The following is a 13619-nucleotide window of genomic DNA, read 5'->3' as shown; positions in this document are numbered from 1 at the left end:
AAGAGTGACTTAGTGTATTTCTGTTTACATTCATTCATAAAGGTAAGCATATATGTAAGCAAACACATTCAGCATAAATGCTCAAAACATCCTTTTTGTAGGAGCACTTTAAGAAATTTGCATTTACAACAACCACTTAGCACTGGCACACCGTGAGGCTGACAGTGTCCTCATCCACTAATTCTCCCAGCACAGCACCCTGAGGCACAACCCAAGGCCCAGAGGGGCGAAAGGTCTCCTTGAGTGGCTGTGCATCAGCACAGCTGTCCCGGCAGCATTCCCAGCAGCTGCATCCAGGGGACAAAGATTGCTGCCCTGGCTGGCACTGGGGGCTCAGATGAACTGGGTAAAGGGTTCTTGAGAACTGCATTTAGGCACTCTCATAAGCTTGAGGACATCTGTGAGCAGTGCAGAGGGTGCTACTCCATTCTGTGAGCTGGAATATGGCCGAAGATTTCTATGTTTAAAACACCCCCAACTGAAAGAAGAGTGTATGCGCCTAAGGATCAGAAAACAACCAGTGAAAAGCACTCAATCGTTTCCCAGCTGCCACCTTCACCCAGCTACCACCTACAGCACCGAGAATGACCAGAGTAAACACTGACAGACTCAGCATGGCCACTAATTTGTTTGAGAAAAAAAAAAAAAAGGCAAAATGAAAATGTAAAAACAAGCAGGAGACAACAGTATTATACATCCCTTTCAGAATCATTACTGACATTATGCAATGTTATTCCAAAAGTTGACTATTGAAGAAAATAAAACTTCATTAGACATTTGAAATCCACAAACTTTCACATTCTTATGAAATCTGCCTTCAAATTTCATAACAAACAGATTAAGCCTGTGTAATTTGCATGGAAAAAAGTATCAGTAACCTTAAATAACATCTCCAAATGGGGCACTTTAAAGTTGAAGTTTGGGGATGGGGGATTTTTAGAGCTAGATGATTTTATTCTCCCTAGAAAACATGATTAGTCAGATTTTTTAAAAGCTAACATGTTATACCAACAGGAAGTGTTTCAAGCACCAGGATACTTGATATACAATTTATGAAATATGGAGTGAATAAGGAAAATAAAATTGTATCTCTCAAGCAAAAAAAAGAAGCAACATATGGAATAAGTTGGTAAGAAAGGCAATTAAAATAAGAAGCATATAAAAAAAAAACTTGCAAAAAAGACCTAAACTTGCTCCTTGAGAAGAAGGGGACTGGAAGGATAATAAAAATAGCAGGAAGGTAGGATTAAGATACTTTTTGGAGGGGCAGGCATGTGAAGCCATATGGCTTTTTCCTGTTCCTAAACTATCTTGCGTTCTTTGAACTCTGTGTCTCAGAAGCCAGTCTGATCAACACAGCAGGAAGTTTGCAGATTAGAGTATTATGCCAGACTGAAACATTGTGTAATCGAAAGAAAAAAAAGGAAAAAGGAAAAAAAGAGCACACACAAAATATTCCCAAGAACAGATGCTTGCCTCCAAATCCATATTTACAGTACTATTAAAGTCAACATGAAAATGCTTATCTGATTCCAAGCATATGAAAGACTTTCTGCTGACAGAAATCTGAAATTTCTTCTGTCTCTCAATAAGAAAGCCTTGGTTTTAGCTTTTTTTTTGCCAGGCAGTAAAACTTGAGAAATTTTCGTATGTACCCACAAGGGCCATTCCCATTACAGCCACACATACACTAGCAATTTTTAAAATGTGGTACCACAAAATACTTCTAAGAAAAAAAAAAAATGCACACTATTCTTCAGCCTCTTTTCTCAATCTCACAGAAGAGTTTTCAAACAAGACAAAGTTCTCAAGCTCTGAGACATAAGAAGATTTTTCAGATGTGCCTAAACAGGATTCCCCCACTCTCCTGAAACACCTAAATCTAAAGAGCAGATTCTTACCCAGTGATCCCAGATGTTACATAGTCCTTCCCTAGGTAGTTATAACCATGGCGAATAAGATCTTCACACACATCCTTAACTTTACTGCCGCCAAAAGCCGTTCCATAGTGAAATCTGCCATCGAGTACCCCGGCCTTTCCAGCCAGGAGTTCAATCAACTTTCCTACCTGTGAAAGAAAAGCAGATTTAGCAGCCTGGTCATTAGCACAGGCACATTGCTGGATTGCTCACAGCACAAGTTAGTCAGAGAAAGTGTCCCAGATGGCAGCCTGAGCTATTGCATACAACAGGAGGAATGATTCTGTGTGAAGGGGAAAACTGGACTCATCACAGGGTCTGGGAACACGCTTAAGGTACCAAGTCAGGCAGTCCCACTTCTTCCAGTTATCTGAAAAATGGGCAGGATCAGTGTGGCCTTCTGCTGTAGGAAACAGTCATAGAGACTGATTTGCTGCAGTGTAGCAGGGGGAACAGAAGGGAAGATGCTAACAAAGGAAGAAAGATCAGAGGCTGTGTACAGGAAGCACTGAGTTCCCACAAAAACGCCAGGCAGTGAAGTATTTAGCAGGCAGTGACTCTGCAGCACCACAGGTGCAAGACTTGCCTCAGTTCCAGGGAGGTGTGTATAACTCAAGAAGTTTTATAGGTCTAGATCTATAATTGAAGCTCCTCTCCAACCTTCACCCCAGTCTGCCCCATCCAGATTAGTGGGCACAGGCAATAGGGAAGGAAGAGCAAGAAATTTTCAAACACAAAGGGTGCAAGTGAAGTATTTAGTCGCAGCCCTCTTAGCTTGACACAGAACAAAATGGGAATGGTGCTGAAACAGCCTGCTCCTTTTACAGTAGGATGTTTCAAAACACTGAAACAGAGGGCTGACTACTCAGATCAGAGCAAATGCTGGCAGGATGACTGGAGAATATTCTCAGTGAAATCACACTTGAAGCTTTTTTGTCTCTAGTGGCTCATGCCCTTCTCTTTCCCTCTTGGGGGACGGTGCTACGTGAACGGAGCAGCCCCACTCACCGTCATGCGCGATGGGAAGCCATGAGGGTTCATTATGATATCGGGGCAGATCCCTGTATCACAAAATGGCATGTCCTCCTGAGGAACAATCAGTCCGCACACCCCTGCAGAAGAGAAAACATTTCAATTCACAAAACAGCAAACCACCAGCAGGGCTGACGCTCATCACCAGATTTTCTTTAGTGTTTTCCTCCTCCTCTCTTTCTCATGGATCACTTTTTACCCAGACTCATTACCATGACCAGTACTCCCAACCTGCATACTAGAAGAGAGCCCTTGTGACAGGACTGGCAAAATTAGCATATCCTTATATAATGCTCCCAGTGATTTTTGAGTTAGCAAATTAAGGAAGAAAGCTTTGGATCCTATTTTCAGAAGCAACTAGAAGCTCCTGTCCAATCAGACTGAAATATCTCAAGAGAGACCCAGTTTTTAAAGCTGATGCTATAATTTCCTGAAAGAAAATAATTCAGAAATTTGGCCTCTTAAGTTTTGCCTTTTGACACACAGAATTACTATTGATTTGAAATTTATTTATCATAAGTATCTTTGCAAAATACAGTAAATAAAAACACAACAAATGGGACTTTGACAGGGACTGAGAAGAGACAAATAGGGGAAAATAAAAAATAACAAAGATTTTTTTTCAGATAACATCTGTTTCCTGAGCAAAGACTGCTATCAATAAATTACAAAGTGCAATCCACTACACAGACTGCTTTTATTTTGTCAGTCCATTAACACAATCTGTCCCTTTAAAAGTTTCGGAAGTTTTTTTTCAGTCTCTATATAAAACAAAGAAAATCCTCCAAACTCTAAAAATATTGCAGAAAGAATAAACAGAAACATGAAAACTCATTTTAAATATCCATCATGCATCTCAAAATTTTTCCTTCCAACCCTTAAAACTTTCTATAGTGAACTCTGCAGTTCAACATACTGCAGCTATAAACGATCAAGAGATCTAACATTCAGATTCAGGTGCTAAAATGCAGCTGCTTAAGCCCATACTCCTTTGAACCAAAGCTACTGTTTCAGCTGGACAATTTCTTCCAGAAGCCCTTAGAGCTGAAAAAGTCTGCAAGCTATTTGAGATTAGCCTGCTACAACTGTGCCAGAGCATGCTTTGGGAACAGTCCTGGAGTGGAGGGGGCTCCTGGAAGACTGAGGGTACTGGTTACATCCCTAAAAAGGCATCCCCCGACCAGCCAGCTCACAGGGGGATATCGGCGTCTGCTCAGGAGGGAGCTCCTCTTCCACTGTCCAAGCAAGACAGGGATAGGTGTATGGGACAGTAGTTAATAGAATGAGAATGGAAAGTATGGGGGAAGGGACCAGAAAAAAACCGTCTGGGGCAAGGGTGTGTGTGCTGTTGTATTTTGTTTTTAAACCTATTGAAACTAATTTTCATTGTTCTACTGTGATAAATCAATAACATCCTTTCAGCCCTCCCTGCCAAGGAGCAATCATTTGCTGAAAATAAAAATAAAAAAAAAAAAAAACCAAAAAAAACCCAACAAAAACCTCAAACCAACCCACTATCTCTTCCTTGCACAGCTTTTTTTTTGTCCTAAAATTTTATACATAAATACTCTGTTATATGTGTATTATTGTGCATACATTCTGCCTTATTTGCATCACCATCTAAGAAAGCATTAGGTTGCATCTGGACTTCACAGCACCTGTAAGCCAAGAATTAAATCTCAGCTAACTTAAAATTACTTTAGGCTCTGAAAACCTTTTATATGCCAAGCTGGTTCCCATAGCAGACAGCCACTGTGTTGTTTGTTTTGTGTGAAAGTGAATGATAAAAGATCCATGAAATCGACACAGAAAGGCAGAACAGCAGAAAGAACTGAGGGCTCTCCATCATAGCGGCTTCTACCCTCCGCTGACTTGTGTAACAATAGGACCTACACACCCAACTGCAGATCTAACACAGCTGTGCATTTCATTAGATGAAGAGCACTAGTGACACAAGTAAATAATTAACTTATTCTGGTCCGCTGACTGTGGTTATGAGACCAGTCATAGCTGACAGATTTTAATACAAGTTAACACAAAGACAGCATAATGAGCTTAGAAGTTAAAAACAAAATATTTAGACAGAATCCAGAAATGTGAAGCTTACTAGGCCATTTATAAAGTTTCTATTTTACAGAGAGGGGAAAAAAAGAAAAAAAAAGGGAAAGCTATAAAGCCTCAGTTCTAAGCTTCTGTATTTTAAGAAGTTGCTGAGCCTGTAGCAGATCTATAGCATGTCTGTGTGTATTTAGAGGACAGAGAAGCTTCTTCCTACCCTATGTTTTAAGAAAGTTCATTCAACTGTTAAAAAAATTGAAAGATACTTTTCCTATATACAATGCTACTTCTAAAAATAAGTAACAGCAATTCAATCAAAATGTAAACTTGATTTTATTTTGCAATTGCTTGCTTTCAGAAGCTCTTTAGGAGACTAATACTCGCCGGTCTACACTTTAAGCTCCTGAATTTGCTACTTTTTTTTTTTTTTTTTCTTCACCAGAACAGTACCAGGCAAGCCAACAGCTGCAAAAAAGTGACCAAGTGAATTAATCCATGTAAGGGGAATTACCACTTGCAACTGGCCAATAAAACAGTAAAGGAGAGGAGGCTGGATTTAAAACAGCCTCAAGTTCCAAACCCTGTTCAAGTACAAACTCCATTTCACAAATGAGCTGCTCAACTACACTCCATACAATATTCATAAATAAGGTACCCTCAAACTAGGAGGCTATTTTGCTCTGTGGCTCTTACTAGAGGTTAGTATTTCTTTGTTACTGATTTAGATATCACATGAAAATTGATCCCCAGCATTCATAGAGGACACATGGAATAATATGGTTTCATTCACTTCCCTTCCTTTCACAATTTTTATATGCTGCATCTGGAATCAAGTAATATAATTTGGGACTAAATTCTGTATTACAGTGGGCCTGAATGGCTCTCACCTATACATTCTGGTGTCTCATCTGGGACCAGAATCAAGTACTAACAATCAGAAAAGGCTGCAGACAAAACCAAAACCAAAATGTGTTTTTTAATGTGGATTAACAAGATGGTTATGTGCTTGAGCAAAAAAGCACTAGCAACTTGCTACATCTAATTTCTTTTAATTTAAAAAAATTAAATTCTAGAAAAAAAACTTGTGTACCTATTTTGTAATGTCACTTTAGAAAGAAAATCAGTGAAAATGCTAAGCAAGTCTTTTACAATATCAAAAAGGGGAAAAAAGTGGATTAATAAGCACGGCAGCTTAATGCAAGGGTAACAGTTTAAATTAGAATAACCTTAAATTAGACATCCACAGTGGTTTAACATGCAAGTATAAAACAGCCATAGGCAGTGTTTTTCAATGCTATTGTACAGCAGCCAATAAATGACAGCCCCCTGACTATGCACAATGGCCCCCAGCCCCACACACGCTATCAGCATCAATGCTGACAGCATCTCAAACCCATGTACCTCCACAAGGCACTGACAGCATAAAGAGCCCCTCGCCCCTGTACTTTTGTCTGAGTTTCTTTTCCTAATCAGGAGAAACTCAGGTTTCCAGAGCTGGTACCTTTCGTGTGGCTGCTTTTGCAGTTTGCTGACAAACACGAGCGCAGCCAGACTCAGAGCGCGGTTCGGCGCAGAAGGGGAAGGGGGGTGGCTGGGAGGGGGCAGGGACAGAACACAACACTATGGGAAAGTTTTTCACCAAGCTACGATAAGGTGCCTTCTATACACACACACATGCCAAATGGGGGGAAAAAAAAATCATCAAATAAGTCAAAACAACCTAATATAGAAAACTAATTACTACCAGCAGGAGGGACATTAGAGAGCAAAGGAGACGACGTGAATAGAAGCAGCAGCAGCAATACGAGTTTCTATCAGCAAGATAAAAAGAAGTGCATTACTAAATGTACTTGTTTACTCATTCTAATGATACGGTGGTAAAAGAGCTAAAACTGACTTGAAAGGCCTCTATTTCAGCTTTGCCAGATTTGCCAGAATTTGGAAATACTCTTGAGAAATAAGACAACACCACATAATTAAGCAAAGTTGTAGCAGTAACACTGTGCTGTATGTTACGGACAAGTGACAGATTTGCAAAAATTAGTAAGGCTGAACAACAAATGTACAGCTGTTTCAAAATTCTCTAATTACATACTTTGTTGGCTAACTACGCATAAAAGAAGTCTAGAAGAAAAAAGTGCTGCACCACATAAGCTTTGTTCAATATTGAATCATTCACTGATCTATCATATCACTTGCTACATCCCATTTGACATAAGAGGTAAAGAACAGAATTAAAATTAACAGATAAATAATGCATAAGTAAACTTGATTAGTTTTCTTATTAAAAACATCACTCTAAATGAGAGGAGGTGCTAGAAGACAATACAGTTTGTACACTGCTTTCCCATGAGCTGCTGAATGGTCTGATGTGATAAATTTGCATAGTCTGAAGCACACAAAGAGCTGATTAATTGAAACCCTTACAATGCTTCTGGAAGCAGCTATTGTAAAACAATAACCATAGGAACTTTACAAAATACACATGGCTGAATGAGTCAAGAGCTTAATAAAATGTGTGTTCAGGATACACTATTTGGAAACAGAATTAGAGATTTTTATTCTGTGCCATAAAATCCTAAATCACCCTAATTTCACAAGTTCAGTTGAGGATTTACTGAAAAGGTCAGAAGGTTACCTGTTTGCTGCTTGAGATAAAAAATGCTGTAATTTTCTTCTTAAGATAGGGAGCTAAGCAATGGTTTTGTTAAAAATAAATAGAAAAAACAGTATGAGAAGTTTTAATGGCATTCTGACATTTTTACAAATTCAATTTCTGAAGATAAAAATATGGTAAGATATCCCTACCTTCTCTGATGCCTAATAACTACTCATCATCCCACATTCCTGCAAATGATTGAGAGCAAATTCTTTTTAATGCCACTTAAACCATTTAATTACTATAAACTCACTGAAGTTCTATTAGAGATAAAGTACTAATTCTGACTTGTAACATGGGGAGAAATGACACAAGTAGCTATTTAAAACTAATGTTTTATTTTAAATGTTCTGCTTATCTGTACTGTACAAGTGCCCATTAAAAGGAAAAAGATAAGTTGATCTCCACTATGAAGTTAGGAAAGCAGATGGCAGATGCTCAAACTAATAAAAATTTTAAAAAGTAGGCAAGGTCAGACTTTGGTAGATGAGAGGGATTGTCATGAAGTTTATGTAATTGATAATGCAGTAAATGGATTTTGTTTTGACACTAAAGAACATGGTTCATTTAGGAAAACAAAGACCATCTTTCATGAATTTAAACTTGCTTCCTTGTTTTTAGAGTTGTTTAAGTGCAGATACTTCAGAAAGGTTTAATCCTTTATCTTAGATCTTCAGCTATTAAAAAGCTTCTGTTTGCCAGTTCAAACAATCTCTTGCTTAAATACAGTTTTTCCACTCCTCAGGAATACTGTTCAGTATTGCTGCTTAGTTCTGTGATCTACAGGACCTTTGTTGGAGGTGTTAATCCTTTTTCACATGAGAGACTGAGAAATGTTCTTTCAGAGAAGTGTTATATTGCTTTTTTTCACATCAAAGGAGCCCAACTTTTTCCTCATTGTGACTTGTAGCAAAGCAAGAGGAAATCTGGAAATATAATAATTTACTTTGTATGGAACTCGGATGAAGCTTCTTTAGCTTAACAATTATTTTGCCTTCTGTGCTTTGAAAAGTGACTTTGCTTGAAGAATACAAGATTAAAACAACAAAACAATTAACCAAAAGAAGTTTTTGTATCCTTCTGGAAAATATATGATGCAACATAAGCAAAAACAAAGTTCTGCAGTTCAGGATAAACATATAACTACCAGAGAGGATTTATTTGTGAGACACTAGAAGCTTAGTGACTTTACAGACTACAAAGACAGTCCAGCCCCAAAGATCTTACTGCAATATCCAGTTTGAAGATGAATATGAAAATAAAGCAAAATATATGCATTTCAGAATACGACATGGTGGCCTCATTTGTTTGCTTTTTTTCTCCTTCTCCCCACATAATTCTTTCTGAGAAGCCTTGAAGGACAGACAACCTTTTACAGGCAGCTTGGAAGGAGCGTACTTAAAACAAGGACTCACGTGAAAAAAGGGTGTGGTGGACAGGCCAGAAGTGGTGACCCTTGCCAATACCATGTTGACATGTGAGAGGACACAAACACGGCAGCAAATACAGAGGCAGTGACATAGATCTGTGTTATTACAGGGGCCTACAAAATCTACCTACGTATTTAACGAAAGGCTTTTCTGTAACAAAAGGCTAAAGCTGGTTTGTGAGATTTAATCTGTTGTATCCCAGACACTTTCTAATTCCTTTACTCTGCTTCCTTCTGCTCCAGTTACAAAGCAGAGCTTTGAAATACAAATCAATTTGGCATACAAGAAAAAGACCATCAAAAAGTTTGAGATGTGGTTTGTGCTATCTCTTATTTTGCACACATTTAATTATTTAAAACCCACTACTACTATGATTCCATGAAATCAAATCTCATCTTCATGCATTCCTAGAAAATAAATATACTTCACAAAAAAGACTGACAATGCAGACAGACATATGCTTTTTCTCCTCACTGAACCAAGGTGCTAGTTTAAGATCATTATATATTCAAATGGCCTTTGGCAGGCTTAAAGCTAACAGTCACGAATTAAACTTGAAGTCATCATTGCCTACATTCAGACCAAGATGAGAGAATAAATTCAGAGCTAATTAAAAATTCTCTCAATAGAAAAAATTAAACATCATTATGATTTTTGTTTCATGAGTGTCTATATTCTTCTGATACAATTGATCCTTCCCCAGTTTGATGTCAGAGGATGATACCAAATGTAATGTTAAAAAGCTATCAAAGGAGGTTTTCCCTTTCCTTTTCATGCCTTTTCTCCAGTTCTACTATTGTCAATATTGGTCTCTTCATTTAATTGTTAAACTGCAAAACAGTGAACTGCACTGTTTTCTTAGTATCTATCAAATGTACCTTCTCCATATTCCTCCTTTGTTTACTGCAACATCTTTTTCTATAATGCACTACAGGGCAGTGAACTGAGGTTTACTGCCAGGAAGGCTATGAATCCTAGTAAAATGTAATTATTTGGAATATGATCATTCCCCTGATCACAAGGGACTATGAGTACTATGAACACAAGGGACTAAGAGATTGATGTATGGGACAGCTACAGGCACATCCCTGCAAACTCTGTAACACAACTGTTGCAATGTTCCCACTCACATCTCCAAAACCAAGCTGAAAGTGACATTCTAAATAATTGATGGGTTTGGCTTTTTATTATGATTATTATTATAGTCCCAAGCACAGACAGAGGGTGACCAGCCATTGTTAACCTGACGCAATGCCAGGCATAATTTTGGGTACCCTCAAAGTTTCCTACAGCATTTAATGATACTGCTTTTCATTACCGTGGGATTTCCACAGATAGTTGCTTGCTCTACATTGTGAGATGTCTTATGTGCATTTTATCATATGGAAGGTCCTCAGCACCCAAAGCTGCAGCCTGCCAGACAGAATTGTTTCCTTTTGTCATTCTTCCACTTCACTCATGGTTTTACATTTGTGGAGTATTCTGGTTTTTTTTTTTGGAAGGATATGAAAAAAGTTCATTTACATTTTGTTCAACTATTCCAATTGGTGCACGTTAATAGCCAAAACTAGGAGTTTTAATGTTTTCAGGTAAATCCCCATATTTATAATGATTAATCAAGCAGCTTCTTTAATATAATTTGAAGGCTTTTAAAAAAAATTCTAGTAAGAAAATTTGTCCTGCACAGTACTGATTGCATTATTATAAAATAACTTGCTGTTAAAATACTGTATACCACTTATAAGGAGAAGGGTTTAATTACACAAAGCTGAAACTGTATCAATAAATAGTTATTGAGCTAACAGTGCTCCTAAGTTTTTAAGCACTGTACAACTTCATTGTGTATGAGAATGAAAAAGTGTTTGAAAGAGAATCTACACAAAATCCTTTCTGAAGGAGGATCTTCCCTAAGAAAAGGAAGAATGGGGCAGTTGAACATTCCAATTGCTCAACTCCGAAGCTCTTCCTCCCTTCACTTATCATAAATATCCTATAAGGCTGCAGTGCAAGAACCAGTTTTATAAGGAAGGTCAAATACGTAATGCTGCTTCTTTACTTTTTTGAAACTTTCAATAGTACTGATTCCTAAATCACCTGGGAACTCAGTGGGAATAGCTTTGTATTTTTAGATTAAAAACCATCTTGAAAATACAATCAGGAAAAACATTTCAATGCTTATCAGAAGAGTTTCTCTTCCTTAATAACAACAGAAACAATGGAAGTATTTCCTGAGAATACAGAGTTTCAAAAACCAGTTTTGTGGGTATGTGGAAAAACACGGTGGAATTACAGATGATCTTGCAGAGAGCTGGATGTACTGAGAAAGGCTGTGTTGACTATTCTTATAGATAACACACAGACTTGAGACAGTCTCTGGTAACAGCTGTCACTGTGATCAACTACTGCCTTCTGCACTCATTTTACCTCTTCTGATTGACAGGTCTGCTGTAGGCAGATGTCCTGATCCCCCAACCTGGATGCCACAGAAATGTGGATTACAGTGGTTAGCTCTGCATCTCACAACAGGGATGCAGTCTTTCACTTCAGTTACACCTGGCCAGGAGCTACTAGGACAAGATTGAAAGGGATGTATGGGCTGCAATGGAAAGGATTTGGTAATATCAACCTCTTTACCTTTCCATCACATCTGACAAGAGTCCAAGCAATGTTCTCAAGCCAAAATAAGACCTAAAAATGTAACAAGACTACAAAACCCAGGTAATAGCACAGCATATACATTAACAAATAAAGTCATGCTTCAAATACTACAAGTCTTGATTTTCCAAGTGTACAGAATGCTGAGAATGTGTCAAAACCTGTCCCATACTGACACCAATGAAAACAAGACATGCTGTTGAATTGGTTATAGTCAGGCTGTTTTCAGTCACTTCTTTCTTAACAGTCTTTCCATACCTTCCAACTCTTTGAGATTCAGAGGATGAGCTGAGACTCATTTTTTTTACATTCAGGTCAAACAGAGTTCACTGTTGTGTTTCAGCAGATATAGAAGTAGGTTCCTGATTTTCATTTTCCTAGTAACATTAAAACTTGAGAACTGCATGCCAACAAGCAGCTTCCTAGTGGGCACTCATTTTCAGGTTTTGGTCTGAAGATCCAGAGTTGCTCCAGATCATGTCCCAGGTGTATTTTTAAAAGCATCCCCGTCTTTCTGCTCTTTGCTGGTGAACTCCTAGTTGTGCTCCTGATTTGCTTCCCTTTTACACCGTGGTTCTGAGTTATCTATCTGCAGTCTTGTTTTTAGAGCAGAATGTCTGCACAGACCTGCACACTTCCCATTTCATCTCTCTTCTTTTCTATCTGTTCAGAACCTCTCCAATCTATTGACAACCCACTCACAAATTTATTACCTAAATCCAAATTGTGACTTCAAAAAAAAAAAAAACCAAAAAACCCAACCAAACCTCAAAAACCCGTACTTGTTTAAACTGGGCAACTACTGTATTTTCCAGATTCACAGATCAACCAGGAGTTGTTTTTGCTAATACGTTTCTGTTTCAGAAACATCATTGCTAAATTAGATGAACATAAGAAACTGATATGGCCTTCTACCACTGAATTCATAAAAGATCTGAACCAATCAACGGAAACATACATTATGTATATATGGTAGGGATATACAACAAGAATTTATTTTTATTAAATGTGTCCTTTACCTTTCTGCCCATGCCGACTGCTAAATTTATCTCCAATTTCTGGACGTCTGGTTTGCCTCAGCAACATTTTGATCAAGAAAGCATCCTCTGCATTTGATGAAATCATTACTTTTTCAATGTAAGAATCAGTGGCACCTTTGTAGCTAGTAAAAGAAGCCAAAACATTGGTTTTACTTCTATGAACCAAACACAAGTTACAGACAACTATGTGTGTCTTAGTAAGCTCCTGATCAAACTGTAATCTTTATGGAACTTACATAGAGGAAAAAGGATTTTACATTTATATATATATTAACATACAAGTTCCAGAGTACAGCCTGTTTCTGGAAAAGAAAAATTTTAAGAGTTGCAATAGAAACTAACAGAGAATTAAGCTGAACTTGTAAAGGATAAGGTATGGGGTTTTTTTCCACATGGGCTCTTCTTGACAGCAAAAGCTTCCTCATATATTGCAAATTCCTTCATCTTCAATTAAACAAATAACAGCCAAATATAGTTATAACTATAAGAGGAATGGAGTTTTCTAGAGTTGAGTATTTTTTCAGACAACTTTTCTGCATGTAATTTGCCCAGCTCTGAAGTTATATTGCAACATACGTTACTGGCACATCTTTGTACTGGGGCTGCTGAGGCACACTGCTTCCTTCCAGAGGTGTCTGGGTCACAGTTGGCATAGATTTGTTCACAAGAACTTGCTTATTTTCTACTTTTTCACCTACAGAGAACAAGAACAAAAAGTACCATGAAAATTCATCTGTGTTAGAAATACGTCCTAAGCTTTTAAAAAAAAAAAAGATGGAAGACAAACTGGAAGGAACATGCCCAAGAAGTATGGTCTGTTGTTTTA

The 13619-nt window shown here is 37.9% G+C and overlaps 1 protein-coding gene across 4 annotated transcripts in view; it reads right to left on the bottom strand.

The window, feature by feature from the left end:
* The window catches only part of POLR3B (RNA polymerase III subunit B), a 71492-nt gene that overhangs the window by 10386 nt on the left and 47487 nt on the right, over positions 1-13619 (bottom strand). For all 4 annotated transcript variants that reach the window (XM_085569525.1, XM_085569526.1, XM_021535985.3 and 1 more), the window contains exons 22-25: positions 13370-13487; positions 12773-12915; positions 2928-3031; positions 1902-2068 (exon numbers count right to left, since the gene is read on the bottom strand). In XM_085569525.1, coding sequence (XP_085425651.1) covers positions 1902-2068; positions 2928-3031; positions 12773-12915; positions 13370-13487 — 532 coding nt within the window. The remainder of the gene's footprint in view (positions 1-1901; positions 2069-2927; positions 3032-12772; positions 12916-13369; positions 13488-13619) is intronic.

This window comes from Lonchura striata, chromosome 1A (genome assembly GCF_050655825.1).
Source record: "Lonchura striata isolate lonStrDom1 chromosome 1A, ASM5065582v1, whole genome shotgun sequence".
Classification (NCBI taxonomy): Eukaryota; Metazoa; Chordata; class Aves; order Passeriformes; family Estrildidae; genus Lonchura; species Lonchura striata.
The sequence above is the reverse complement of the archived record's forward strand: the minus strand, read 5'-3'. Positions and strand labels throughout refer to the sequence as shown.